This window comes from Pectinophora gossypiella, chromosome 21, assembly GCF_024362695.1.
Source record: "Pectinophora gossypiella chromosome 21, ilPecGoss1.1, whole genome shotgun sequence".
Classification (NCBI taxonomy): Eukaryota; Metazoa; Arthropoda; class Insecta; order Lepidoptera; family Gelechiidae; genus Pectinophora; species Pectinophora gossypiella.
In genome coordinates this window covers 1,480,403-1,496,183 of record NC_065424.1, presented here as the reverse complement: position 1 = coordinate 1,496,183, position 15,781 = coordinate 1,480,403, and the positions used below count along the sequence as shown (strand labels likewise).

Below are 15,781 nucleotides of genomic sequence, written 5' to 3'. Positions count from 1 at the left end.
AACCTCATTTATGACATAAGATAAGAGATAGGTTTCTACAAGGAGAGTAGTATAAGAGTTCGTCCCCAGGAAAGTTCCTCTTGTAAATACTTTGTACAAACTGTTTAATAGTAAGGACAAATGAGTATTCAATTCATGAACATATGTTGTACGTCTTTTTCTTTTTTTTAACGTGGCTTTATTAGGTTATGTACATTTGCCGCAAATGGTATTTAATTACGTAGTCGGATGTGTGTACCTCGCCCCAATGTTTTCTTCGTGCCTTTTAATTCTAGGGAGCGGCCGTCACTCAGAACTCCCCATTTAGATATTCAGCCAATTAGTGAATGTCGACCGATGAAAAGCTGTTATAAGACATGTGAAAAAATGCTTCTATTTTTTGGATATGGATAAACTTGTTGAAGGTCAATGTAACTTTTTGAATTGACGTCATTTCGCAAGATGTTATGGCTGAGGAAAAGAAATGACAAGAAACTGCAACAGCAACTATTTTTTAAATCAATGAGATACATTATAAGTTATTTAATAACTAGAGGAACATATTTTTATCATTTACTTTTTTTTTCAATTACGACTTGTTTTGTCATAAGCTCTTTTATGACATAAAATTATTGTTCCAGTAGCCAAGACTTCAGTCTATACGTAGTTTTAGTTTTAATTTCATTAGGGATTACGTCGTAAGCATAAGTATGGATTGAATATCATACAAGACCATTTTATCACCAACAGATAGAAAACTGCCTGTCAACGTACGAGCCACACGCATGCGTGGTGGTGTACTCGGTGGTGGCTCGTTCGTCGTTCACGCGGGCGTCGGAGCTGCTCGCGTACCTGTCACGAGAGCAGTTTACGGTGGACCGGACTGTCGTGCTGGTGGGCAACAAGGCAGATCTCGCCCGGGCACGCCAGGTGCCTACTAATGGTGAGGATACCTCCTTATCAGTGGTTCATATAATAGTTTACTGGGCTGTCGGAACTGTTGGTAACTGTTGCGCGAGCAGTTAATGGTGGATTGGAATATCATGCTGGTAAGCAATAAGGTAGACCTCGCCCGAGCACGCCAGGTGCCTACTAATGGTGAGGATACCTTCATATCAGTGGCTCATACTTGTCTACTGGACCGTCGCAACTGTTGCGCGAGCAGTTCACGGTGGACCAGACTGTCGTACTGGTGGGCAACAAGGCCTCGCCCGGGCACGCCAGATGCCTACTAATGGTGAGGATACCTTTATATCAGTTGCTCATACTTGTCTACTGGATTGTTGGAGCTGCAGGTAACTGTTGCGTGAGCAGCTCTCGGTGTACCAGACTGTCGTGCTGGTTGGTAACAAGGCAGACCTCGCCCGAGCACGCCAGGTGCCTCCTAATGGTGAGAATACCTTCATATCAGTGGTTCATAATAGTTTAGTGGACCGTCGCAACTGTTGGTAACTGTTGCGGGAACAGTTCATGGTGGACCGGAATATCTGTTAAGCAAAAGGTAGACCTCGCTCGGGCACGCCAGGTGCCTACTAATGGTGAGGATACCTATCATATCAGTGGCTAATACTTGTTTACTGGACCGTCGGAACTGTTGGTAACTGTTGCGGGAACAGTTCACAGTGGACCAGACCGTCGTACTGGTGGGGTACATGGACTCGCCCGGGCACGCTAGATGCCTACTAATGGTGAGGATACCCTCATATCAGTCTTCTTCTCCTATAGTGTGGGTTATAAGGTGTATTATCAACTACATCAACCCTGGTGTCAGGGTTATTATTGACCGCCAAAGGCATCTGACTCTTGTAATGGCTACGTACTTACGTATACGTCAGTACGTAGTAACCGAGACCAACGGCGTAACGCGCGATCCATCAGGCTGATCACCCGATTGTCCGAAAGAAAGATGATCCGTGCTTCAGAAGGCACGTTAAGCAGTTAGTCCCGGTTACTGCTTACTGATGTAAGTTACTAGTCGTTACATGAGCCATGTCAGGGGCCTTTGGCGGCTCAATAGTAACCCTGACACCAGAGTTGATGGGGTTGAAGAAGAAGATTGATTATAGTAAATATGATACTATACGTATAGGATTAAATAATCAAATTAAATAATCCGTCTAGTTAGGGATTAGAAGAAGAATTCTAAATGAGAGAAACTAAATTTAAACATAAAATAATTCTTCACGGAAAAATGAGATGGATTAAAAAGAAAGCGAACGTCGTGTCTTATTAGGAAGTGAAATAACTGGCCCTTGTTAGACAAGAATGGAGAAAACTACACCGACAAGAGCGTGGCTCTTAAATTGATGATGATGAACTACCATGGATGAACTCGTAAAAGTTCAATTTTACTATGAAAGCAAACATTTCGCTTATTTCCTACAGAGGGCAAAGCCCTAGCGACGTCACGCGACTGCAAGTTCATCGAGACGTCATCAGGCATCCAGCACAACGTGGACGAGCTGCTGGTGGGCATCCTCAAGCAGATCCGACTCAAGGAAAGCCGCGACAAAAAACACGCCAAGAAGGTTGGAAAGGTAAGCATACACAACATGCATACATACGGTTACGAGCATTAATATGTATACACTTTCTTTTTTGACAAATTGAACTGTAAGTCTCACTAAATGTCAAATATGTTAGTGCGACAGAGTCCTAAAGTGGGTACATGATATTGCTCATGACTGTACATAAAAAACCTTAAGGCAGCGGTCATAATGTCGTAAATCGAGTCTGGGCGTCTTTCTAGCGTTTGCCCCGCGTAGATTAAACGGTGTGAATTATACTTAAGCATGTTATGAAATAAAGTATAATACTGCGTATAGAACTGTAACTCCCCGCCCCGCACTAATTCATGTCGAGCGCCGAGTTAGATTTACCTCACCCCCTCTGGGCCTTACTTTAGTCACACCCCGGACATTTCTAACAATAAACCTCGTTTTACACAAATACTACACATTAAAGTTATTGTGTTATTGTTCACGCGCATCTGTGTGTGTGACGTCTGACGCCATACCATTGAAGATTAAAGTAAAACCGAGAGGGGGTGAGGTAAATCCAAGTCAGCCGCTGGTGGGGAGCGGTTTTTTGTTATTTTTTCTTGTTTTTGCTATACCCTCCCGGGTCCATATGTGGTACTATAATAATATTTATAACAACTGTTTGCCATATGGTGTGCAATAAATACTTTGACTGTGACTTTGGAGAGTTACTGTTCTATGCGCTAGTCTAAATGGCCGTGGTCCGGTACAAAATCAAGGGGGAGCGCGCGCACTTACACGCGAGGGAATAGTTCGTTTTCTTTATTGACTAATCCGTACAGAAGTACAGGATAGTGAACTGTATTTGGAACCCAGTAGACTTTATTTCTAAAGGTCGAGATAAGCAACGATAAAGGAAAAGATTGATGGGCGCGTTTAGTTAGGAGTCCTAATTAAGATTTTAATTGTTTAATTAAATGGAGGATTACCTCGGTTAGACTCGTCCGACCTTAAACGCTAGCAAGGATAACAAAACACTGCGATAAAACATTCTGTAACACTATACGCTTTATACTAGTTTTTTCTAAAAACTTGTGTAATATACTTTGGAGCCATGTCGTGTTAACTTATAATAATAATAATAATAAAAACACTTTATTGCACACAAATTCACAAAACATTTACAAGATAAACTTATTCTAAGGTGGGCAAAGGCGGCCAAATTAAAACAAAGTGTCGCTAAAAATATCAAACATGTTACAGGGTTCTAAAGTAGGTATATTTATAAACATACTTTTAGACGTGACCGAAAACACTAGGGTGCCTAGTGTGTTTCCTTAAGACTAGGGTTTTTAATCTCATCTTTGTTAAATAGGTTATTGTTAGAAATTTTCCTGATTATTTTCACTTCCGGAGCAACAGAAAGAAATTATACGTTGCTGACCTATCGACGAGACTTTCGCGCACATTATACAGCAAAATAATAAAAAAAATCTAAGACTTTTGATAGAAAACATAAAAAATAAACTAAAGTACAAAAAAGAGTCAATTTAAAATATCACTTGAAACTAACGTAGTTATTTAAATGAAATTGCATCGACGGTGCTACGCGAAATAATTTGCTACGCGACTACGCGCTACGAATTGCACGACGTAGCAAAAATTACATTTTAACCAAGTTTTAGTTGCAGTTTGTTAAATGTTCAATTTCGCGTTCATTTTATTTTAAAAAAGGAAACGAGCTATCATGCTACATCAAATCAAATCAAATATAAGTACTTTATTGCACACAAAATACAAAAGAAATTAATACAGATGATGATAGATACAGTACAATTTGGCGGCCTTATTGCTAAGCAGCAATTTCTTCCAGGCAACCAGCTACATTTATTCTAATAGTTCAATAAAATATATAGTTTTTTATATTCTGTTAACAATGTTATACTTAAATACATGTAGGTATGGTTGTTGATTGATAACATGTAATACTTCTATAAGTAGAAATATTTAAAAAAAAATACGGGAAAGGGTGATATACAAATTTGACCAGGTCCTCTAGTCTTTGGTTCTTCTTCTAATCCTTTTATCCCTTGTTGGGATTTAGGGCTCGAAAAACAGATTTCTACTCCTCGCGATCTTTGACACCACCACACATCATAATTTATTATACAAGCTGTTAGTGACATCGTAACAAATACTGAGAGGTATCATCCAAACCATGATTTTTATAATGAACTATTTCTATTCTATTCCATTCTATTCTATTTTGAGTTGATATCAAGTGGAATTTCCGTCACAAAATTCATGATAATTTTTTTTAAATTCTAAACTTTTGCGACGGAAAATTCCACTTGATATCAATTCAGAATCATGGTCTGAATCATTCCTCAAAGTATTCGTTACGAAGTCACTAACACCCTGTATATATATATAATATATATTTTTTCATATTCTTCATATTTCATATTTTTCTCACCTACAATGTTTTTTTTTTATGTCTTACACATAAAAAAAAAACATTTTATTAAACTAAGTTTTCCCCGCAGGAAGCGAAGCCGGCGAAGCTAGCGAGTTCGCGCACCCACATCTCGCTGAGCATAGCGCGCGAGCTGCTACAGAAGATCTGCATCAACGACATCTCCAAGTCCAAATCCTGCGAGAACCTGCATGTCTTGTAATCATATCTAAACGCTTAACGATGAAAATATTGCATTTCCTTTTTTTTTTTTTTTTTTGGGAGCTTGGTTTATAAATCGCTCTAATGTGCCACTCTAACGCCAGGCGCGCAATACGAGTTTTTCGCCGCGTGGCAGAAAAGTGCAGCGGCATAATGTCGCACTGTAATTCTGCGCCGCTGCGGCCTGCGGCGGCTCTGCCGTCAAGTACGCGCAATACAATTTAAAACTGTTTGGTATAGTATTACAGTGCGACATTATGCCGCTGCTTTTTTCTGCCGCGCTGCGAAATACTCGTATTGCGCGCCTGGCCTAAGGAACCAAACACAGAAAAAAATTGTAGCTACACCTAGAAGACGGCAGTATTATCGCCGTCTACGCATTCCCACCATTCCAATTTATATATAGCGCTCTGTTAGTTTGTACTAAAGGAAGCGCCAGAGCTCTATTTAAACCTCCAAATTCGTACAAATATAATATAAGCTCACGACTATATCCCAATTGGGGTAGTCAGAGGTACATTCATCGCAAGATGCGTGTAAGGTCTAAAGACTATATTCTCTATATAGGTACTTATTATTCTTACTAAGCTACTATAATCTAATATGTTAAATTACTAAAATAAATGCGCATTCTTTCGTCATTACTCGAGTCGTTTACTTGTCTCCCCGTTCCCTCCTCACATGGCGACCCTGCCAGTTGAGGTGTCGGGTTCGGAATCCCGGCGCGGCGCGATGCCGAGCGGTGCTATTGTAATTTGACTACTTATAGACACATACCGTATCGTCTTATTGGAGTTTATCAAATTCAAAAACCAAAATGTGTAATTCAAAAGTCGACAAGGAGGACGTTTTTATTAACCAAAATTCTTCGGGTGGTTCTGTGAACGAGGCTACAGTGAGTGAAATAAAGTTTCATTTATCTTCTATGAGCATTTTGATGATTGTCATGTGCACAATATTGGCTGCGGGAGGACTGTACCTGGCTTACAAGATCTATAAGAAATGCCATAATACCTGGACGAGAGACTGGATCGTTCAATACAACCTGCGCCGTTCTATCAACCGAGGACATGAGCATGTGGTGCACTGCCATAGATGTGGACACAACGAGGAAGTATCAACCAGTGCAAGTAAGCCCCTTCAATAATTCTGAGAGTGATAACGCAAGAGAGTGACTAGAAAATTATAGTGAAAGTGAGTAAAATACCCAAGAAGTGCGGCTATTAAAAATTTGTTTCTTTTTAATAACTATAAAAAAAAAAACATAGCAATAACAAAACATAGATATAATACTAACATAATTAGATAAGTTTAAATGGAAATTATAGACTATGCAAGAATATATTATCAAACGGGTTTTAGTTTTAAAACGCTCGTAAGTACCTACTCGTCTTGTATATTCTTAATTACATTCATGAATATAATTATTATGTGTGTGTTTTATTGTCAATCGGAAGAAGTTATAAACTAGTAGTATCGTGATGTTAATTCAGATAACAAATGGAAAAAGATCTTTATGACATTTATGAAAAGTTAAAATCAATTAAGGATAATCTGACTAAGTTATCTTATGAGCGACGGAAACCTGATATTCTATGGAAAAAATTAGAGGAAGCTTCTTTATTATATGCAACATTTCTAAGTGTTAGTAATAAATTAAAGGAGTCAATTGAAAAGAAGGAAATAAAGGGTCAGTACTCATACCACGCCGAGCTTTCTATTTCTGTTCATACGAATACAGACTTTTGTGAAAATTTAAATAGAGAGTTTTTAATTAGCACAGCCCTAAAATCCAGAGCTTACTAACAGTTTCACTACAGAACTGTTTGATACTGTTCAAAAAGGATGATAGCTAAACCAAATAGCTAAACTAAACGCTAAACAACTACTGCTTTGTTTAGAAGTCACACCTCATGCTCCGCATCGCATGTTTGCATTTTATTATGATGAAATATTCTACGTATTTACAAAGATTCGATCAATACCGTCGAAACTTCCCACGCGAATCGAATTCTTTAACGTCTGCTGACTCTACTATTCTCTCGGTCTATTTATTCCTGAAAACATTAAATCCAGTGCGACTTTACATACAAACCATACAATAATACACATACACACACATGTACTAAATAATAAGATCTGAGACTAAAAAGGAATCGACGCGTCTTAGGCTCTAGGCAGATGGACCGCATTTCAACTGCAATCCGACTGCCAAATTGCAGTTCCGATGCAGTTTGAATGCAGTTGACACGACTGCAATAGAACTGCAAACCAAACGGGCAGTCCGATTGCAGTTCAATTGCAGTCGGCGTGCAGTCGTGCTGCACAGTTAGTTCTATTGCAGTCGTTTGTCTAGATCCTTAGGCGATCCTCACGAGGTGTTCATGTGTTAAGCATCAGCGGATTACTTACAAGTCAGTGCCACCTTCCCGCCCGCTTCACCGCCAACTGAAGAAATAAAGAATCGCTTTAGCACGTAGAAAACAATCATAAATAGTGTTTGGTGATAACAAAATCGTTGGTCATCTCTCACAAAACATGTTTGAGTCCAAGTTAAGTGACGAAGTGAGGATGTTTAAGTTTCACCGCTAAAGTGTGTGTTGAGAGTGCATTCGTATGAAAAGATCGAAAAAGCAAAACATTATAAGCTGATTTTAATATTGAAGGAAACTGATTTAAAAAAAAAAAACAATCGAACGTACTGAATATGACAATATATTTAAAAAAAAAACTTATTTCGACCAAGGAGACCGTTGTTAACAGTGTGTACGAGTATTATCAATTCGCAAAACTACGACAACCTTACTTACTTAACCACCGTATAAAATTATTGACAGTCCTCTTTCAGGCTCGCAACGCAACGTCTAGAATCTTCGATCTAGGTAATGGATGAATGAATTGTGATCAGGATCTATAATATAAGTCTTTAAAAACCCATTTTTCCCAACAATAGTAAAGTTCAAAGTATTCCCAAGTCGCCATGCCAATAAAGTAAAATTGTAAAGTTTATAGAGTGTGATACATGTCTGTGTTTAAAATTGATAATATATACGGGATTGTTCAAGTTTTGATAAAGTTGTTAAGTCTATGGATTATTACTTAGAAGTTGTAAATAAGGTAAGGAAAACTTTAAGAATATACCGGCGAAGATAAGTTATTGAAATTACAAACTGCCTAACTTTGTGGTTCTGTTTAATGTCTCCGTTGTAATCATTCCAAGTCAAAATTTGAAACAAGTTATAATATTGGCTAAGTAACTACTTATATAAAATGGTTTTTACACCTATAGAGGCGGCAAATTAGCTTGCGTAAAAACTCAATACTTATAGTATTTTTTGTTGTTGGTTTTTCCTTCGCAGGTTGGAAGGTCAGACAGGCAGTCGCTTCTGTAAAAATCCTGTCAAATCTTCAGATTAGGTAAGCAGAACCTGTGAAAAACGGGACAATGCTAGGGATGATGTCCTATAGTTTTTTTTTGTATAATTAAACAACTAAAAATATTGGATTCATGAGTACTTACATAGATTAAAATGAATTTCTAGATCTACAGAGGCAGCCAATCAGCTCGCGACAAAGTGAAAAAAAAAAACTATTTTTTTTTTTAAATAACTATACGTATACGATGTTATAAGTACACAAACATTTTGATGACGGCAAACACGTCAACGTTTTCTTCCTTCGTTTATCACTATCGACCCGTTTTGGACCGCGTCGCTCGACGTTCCCCATCTGTTCAAATAGTGCTTTCCACCCGAAAAATCTACAACTTCCACCTCTCCTTATTTATAAAAATCCAATTCAAAAATGACCTTTATCACGAGGCGTTTACTTTATCGCCGTTAAATGTGTGTATAGACATTGAATGACTGACGGCATAAGCGACTGCCACGATAAGGCACATTCGGATTATCACCATATTATTATTACGTAACCACACCACCTCACTCCGGACACTTCATACAAAACTCCTTCATACTTACTGAAGACTAAAGTAAGACCGAGGGGGGGGGGGGGGGTGAGGTAAACCTAGCTTAGACGCTGGTGGGGAGCGGAGAATGGCCGTTCTATACACCACTGTTATTTCCGCAAAATCATTCGTTAGCGAGTCACAGTGACAGTGCCTGAGTGATCATAGGTAATTTACCTCACCACCCCGAGGACACGCACATCAATCAACCACACCACCTAATCACCCCTCTGTCCCCATGACATAGCTACGCCTATGCTTTGTTCACATGTACCGAGTAAAGCAGCGAGACAGTGAACACTTGACACACGCGGTAAAGTGTGGACAAGCAACAGTGATAGTGATAAAAAAATATGGGATTGACTTAAGGTGCTAGTGTCAATCATATACATGGGCCCATTGTCTTACATTTAGTACCGGGTGAGAGCCCTCAGCGCTCCCCATTTGTCCGGCCAAGTAGTTAATGTCATTTGCTGCAAATGGAGAATAAGTCACGTCAATAAAAAAATCAAATAAAATACATATTTATCACTGCTACTGTCGACGTTTGTGATCCCTTTCGACTTGACTAAGGCCCTAGATAAGGTCGATTGTTTAGTACCCGTCCAAGTGAACTGTCTCGCCGGTTTACTCAGCAAGTCGGCGCGTGTGAACGAGACATTATACTCACTCCAGAACAAGATAATAATATTTTAGTTTAATGTAGATAGGTAAGTTAAGTACCCACGTTTATGCGGGGCTTCTTTTTGGGCGAAATAGTTTTTGGGTCGATTGGATTAGCCGCTATGAAATGAAATAAAATTTAATCGCTTTATAGTGGTTCAAAAGATCTTAAATAATATATTGTAAAAAGTCCATAACTCAATCATATAGCGTGCGAATATTAAATAATTTACAATTAAAGGAACAATATGGATATTCCAATTATTAAGTATTTGCTTCCAATATTGTTTCAACCTTATTTCCAGCGGAAATTATGCAGGGTTCGGTTGTCAGTAACAAAATGATTCCGCAACCAGGTGAGGTATTCTTCATACAACAAATTATGGCGTCGACAGCGACTCCCGCTACGTCGATTCCCGCTACGATGAGTCTCTTTACGGCGACTGGCTCTACGTCGCGGCTGTCATTTGTTTGTGTAGTTCTCAACACAAGTGTAAGCAACCATTTTATATTGGCGCATAGTGTCTTAGTGAGAGAGAGCCCTTACATAATTAATCGAATCAAAGCTTTTTGCACTCAAGTCTTATTTCATTTGTTGTTGAAGTAGTATTATTGTTTTTTTTTATTCCCAACTCATTACTTAGTCCGTTTCCTGTTAGCTTGGATTTAGATTTACATATCTAAAAATGTACCAGTAAAATTACAGTGGTAAAAAATGAATTTACAAAATATAAATCTGACTTTTCTATCTACAAGTAGTTTTTGATATTTCAATGCTATTTTACCTGTACGTTTACGAACTTTAGCCTCAGGGCTTTTTTTATAAGACTTTCTATAATTATGTACTATTTAAAAAATATATATTTATTTAAATGTAGAATTAATATTTAACTGAAATGAGTGTTTATAAAAGTCATATCTTAAAGTAAGTTGTATGTTTCTATACGTTTACATTATATTTTATTTTTTATTTTATCTATTTATTTAGTGTTTGTAGACTGCTACAAATATTGTTTAATCTACCGGGTTTTATAAGATTTACGCTCATATTCTAAGATGTTCACTCAAACTTTCCTCGACTTGATCCTTAGTTGAGGTGACTTTAAGGAAGACCTCGAACTCTGCTCAAAATCGGTATTCTTAGACGTCGCCTCAAACTTACCTCGAGTTTACCTCCAGCGAGCTTGAGCGGAGACATTACGTCATTTTAGTATCACGCATAATTTGTTGGCAGTATGACATGCTCGATTCCAATGAGTATAGTCCTCAAGTCGAGGACGAAGGAGGAAGTTTCGAGTAAACATCTTAGAATAGGGGCGTTAGTCAGTGTGTATGGGCAGTAATAAAAAAAGAGTTCTGTAAAACTGACATTGATTACGCTATTCTGTAATACATACAAACATAAACTCACATTTGTTTCGATCTTGACATTTCTCTTGCTTCCTACACATTCATCAAACGTTTCATACACGCACGCCGGTTCAGAGTAGATCGTACTGAACCTTTTCTAAGGACATCTCCAACTTGATCACTGTACGTCCTTCTAGGTCTTTCGTAGTAGTCTGAATAAGCTCTTCTTGTTTGTCTCATTCTTTGTTACTTTCGTATCTATGTTTTCAGATGCGACGTAATCTTTTTTTATGTGAAATATACCTCAAGATTTAGTTTCTTTTCCTGGTTCCACGCGTGTTCGAATAATGACTTTTCGAACATTTATATTGGTTTGTAAATTCTTAATAACTTTTTCCTTCATAACTAGATTAATTCAATCTGAATGGAAGTATGCCTTAGGTACGAGGCAAACCGTGAGCTGCTGTAAAAATGTTACTAGAGGCGTAGGTAAAAAATAATACCACATTTAGAATGGTTCCTCTCCGCCCCGCACCTATTCGTATCGGATGTCGACCTCACCCCCTCTGGATTTTACTCTAGTCATAAATAGCTGTAAGCTGCTATGGAGTAAGAGGGAGCGCGCAGTCTGTTTGTCTCGTTCGTACTTATACGTTAGCCAGAGATTTTTGTACGGAGTGTCCAGGGTGTGTTAGAGGGAAACGGAAATATGTGTTGATTAAATAATATGTAATAATTAAAGAAAACACTACATAAAAACATGCGCTAACTCAGATAAGGACTTACTTGTTTTTAATTTCAATTTATCTCCGTAAAATCGGACGTTTACTCACAAAATTCCAGACGTTTGATATAAATCTTTCGTCTGCGTTAAGCCTTATCTGGTTTCGTATAAAATTAAATTTGTAACTCAGAGTAAACTTTTGGAATTCATCTCAAAACTTCCCAGATCAGCGTCTGTTTCAGATGAAATAATCAATACGTTTTGACGTTATAAATTACTTACCGCGACTATATCTGGTTTACTAATTTAAAAAATCCAGCATTTAAAAAAAATACATACGTATGTATATTCAACACTTTTTGTTATATAAAATGTATTTTATTTAAGTACCTTGCCTATTTCTCTGTGGTATTCTAAAATTAATTATTTAAATTCTAAAATTGCTGTTCTCTCGAAATTATTTACATAATATTCAAAGGATTACAGAATTTTCAAACTTGTGATTGGGTCTACAACTTAGAATTTTGTTTACTTTAATTCTAGTGTTAACAAAATCATGTACCTTCCTATTGTAACTACCTATCTACAATTTCGTACTAAATATACTATAAAAATAAATATAATTAGAATAAGAGGTTATATCATGTTGGTTATATACACATCAATGTATTTTGATAACTACGTAGTGTTAAACTTTTCACAAAAAAAATCTTTTCTACTGTTTTAGTGTCTGAATTGTCTACAGTAGATTTATATTAGGTACTAAGTATCAAAATAAAAAAAAATCCTGGTGTTTAACTCAATAATAAATGTTGAAAAACACAAAATATTCTATTAAATGTTTTACCCTTAGATATATAAAAGTTTTATATATTACTGGATTGCTAATGTATATAGAGCGATAAGGAAAAGATGAGATAGGTGAGATTATAATACCTAAGTATTTTTAGATTTTGATTGCGATGGAATGTGAACTTGTAAAGAATATGTAGAGTTATATCATAAAGAGTTATTATATTCCAGTAATATATAAAGCAATAGTAATGTAATGAATGTCAGTATTAAGATGAAATACGCTTGTCTATTGTAAAATGTTATATAAATTAAAGAGCAAAGTGAAATTAAAACATTCGCAACAGTACTTCATTTTATTTACTTAAAAAACGTTTCTTTAAACACTCTCAGTTTTTTTGTTATTTATTTAAGTACCAATGTGTTTAAGTTAAAAATGCTTTAAAAATAAATTCGAAGTCATTTGTTTATTGTAGACTTTGAATGACCGTACTTATACGAGTATACTGCTGATTATTTTGGTAAAACTTTAAAGTTGTTATTCATTTCGTTAATTAATTAAATAAGTTTCACCATTTAAATATATCAGTAAGTAATTCGACAATGTATACGATTTCACTTTGCAGTCCAATATAGCTAAATTAAATTATAACAGATAAGTCAAAGAACATTTTTTTAAAAGATAGTGTGATTTATCTGGTGTATTTTAATTTAGTAGGAGTACTATATCTTCTAATAGAAGTTTGTAAAAATTACGCAATATGAAATGGAATATTGACGAAAAAGGAAAAGTTAAACCATCAAACATACAACTAAAAACAAAATTAAAAAAAAAAAAAAACTTATTAACTAAGAATTATTGGAAAGAGAGTTTTATCAACTTAATATTTACGTCAAAAATCCATTTACATTGCGGATTTTCACAATAAAAAACATAGATTTATGATGTATGTACACGTGTTACCTCTAGGTATATTATACTATCATAATTATATTTTTCTAAAAAAAAACTTTCTACGACTTTTACATGAACTGCTTTTTGAAGTTTTATTTGTTCCATTGAAAAATAATAAAAAAATATTTTCCATTCATTTAACGGGCTGTACTTACTATGTTTGTTTTATACTAATTTTATTAACCCAAAAAAAAACGTATATTTTCAATGGACCAAATAAAACTATTGTAGCATTTTATATCGATAATCTTTATTGTTGTTATCTATTAGTTTTTTATTTTTTCTACTGTAGTTCCCTTAAGGAAAATTGAAATATATTTTTATTTCTACTTTCTAGATAGGACTATAACAATTTAGGGTTTGTGGAATAAAGATTTTTTGTTCTGTTGAAAATTTTAAAAATAACTTACTAAATGGATTTAAAAAAGTTAAATATATGTATATTATGTTATTACAAAATACAATTTGGCTTATAAAATAGGTTTTACTAATTTATACTTCATTACACAAACCTTAAAAGTCCCCAGATGGGAAATCGAGCTTTAAAATAAGTACTTAAGATTTATGTACTTACATAATCTAATACTTGTATTTTGAAGATTTAATTGATCAAGAAATAAAATAAATTAATATATTATATTAAAAAAATAAAGTACGGGTTTAAAAAAGTGATACCCTATCACTTTTAACATCAAATATATCACCTTTCTACACAAATAATGCATCGTAATACTGCAGATGAAAAAAAAAGAAAAAAAAAATACTATCCTGAATGTTTATATGGGAACCGTTGCAAGCATACAATATCAACGTTTCCCATTACAATCTATGTATTATATTTTCACATTGTAACCCGACATTAACACCACGCCGCGCCATACCACCGCCGTCTTTGTTATGGCTACTTTAAAAGCTGCGCAGTACCCGCCACGGGTCGCGTCTATACGGCGCGGCGGCTTTCGCGTTAAAGGGAAATTCCTATTTGTCAACATTCTTCTAGCATTATTTCATGCAGTGGTAAACAGTATACCTATTTATTAAAATAGTTGTGTGTATAGAAATGGTGTCAAATTCACTCTTTCCATCTCTTCAAAGTCTGAACTTTTCTTTACGTGTAGAATATTGAACTGGTGGTCTAAAAAGGCCACATTGAGCAATTCATTGACACAAGTAATAATTGAAATTTGATATTTGAGCAAAGAAAAGTAACTGCGCAATGTCAATAAAACATCAAATAGCAATATTGCTTTTTAAATGAAATGTATCAATGTGTCCATTTTAGAACCCCCCTGTTGTGTTATTTCGTAATGTTGTATACTACATATATAGTTTTATGTGTCATTCGACTCGATGTTTCGGAGACAGTTGAACTATGTATGTGATTCGATATAATAGTTGCAAATAAATTATGATGAATTTTATATTATATTGTTTCATTTACATGTAGGTAATAAGTTTTTGAAACCAAAAGAAAATTTTTTGCCTAATCTATTTACACATGGACACGCTGCTGTCTTAAAAAATATTAGCGATTTTTTCGTGCGTTATACCAATTTTTGTTTTTTTGTAGAAGTGGTTATTTTTGTATATTTTTAATAATAATATTTCTACGTACAGTGTGTTCAATTAGGTCTGTCAACTATTGCCCAATAGCTAAAATTAGCTTCAAAACGTTTTTTCGATTCTGCTCCGCACCACCCGAATGCCCTGATAGTTACGGCTTCCGAATACATCCCGCTTAGGGACTGAAAATTATCGGCGTCCGAAGGACGTAATATGCGATACCGACGATCAGATCACTAGAGGTGACCAATCGGCTTGTGACAATAAACACTTCAGAACCACGATACCACCACCACCCCGCCGGCGTGGTCGATTAATTCTTTTAAATATTTTCCTCTCAGACGACGCCCTGGGCCGAGGTTCACTCCTAACGAAGCAGGCCTGTTGTCTTAAATTTTGTACCGGGTGAGAGCCCCTCAGCGCTCCCTATTTGTCCGGTCAAGTAGTTAATGCCATTTACGGCAAATGACTTATTGTAGAGTCACGTCAAAAAAACGTGTGTTCAATATCGTGTCTGCAAATTCCTTTCAAATTATTGGAGCGGATGTCGTCAAAGCAGATCCGGCAATTTGTCATCAAACAAAAAATACGGAATTGGTTTAGACATTTTTTCAAAGGAGTTCGATTTCTG

At 36.0% G+C, this 15,781-nt stretch overlaps 1 protein-coding gene across 1 annotated transcript in view; it reads left to right on the top strand.

The window, feature by feature from the left end:
- The window catches only part of LOC126376540 (uncharacterized), a 137,659-nt gene extending 132,522 nt beyond the window's left edge, over nt 1-5,137 (top strand). Inside the window, exons 8-10 of the mRNA XM_050024006.1 lie at nt 730-922; nt 2,365-2,516; nt 5,006-5,137. Coding sequence (XP_049879963.1) covers nt 730-922; nt 2,365-2,516; nt 5,006-5,137 — 477 coding nt within the window. The remainder of the gene's footprint in view (nt 1-729; nt 923-2,364; nt 2,517-5,005) is intronic.
- The last annotated feature ends 10,644 nt before the right edge of the window (nt 5,138-15,781 follow it).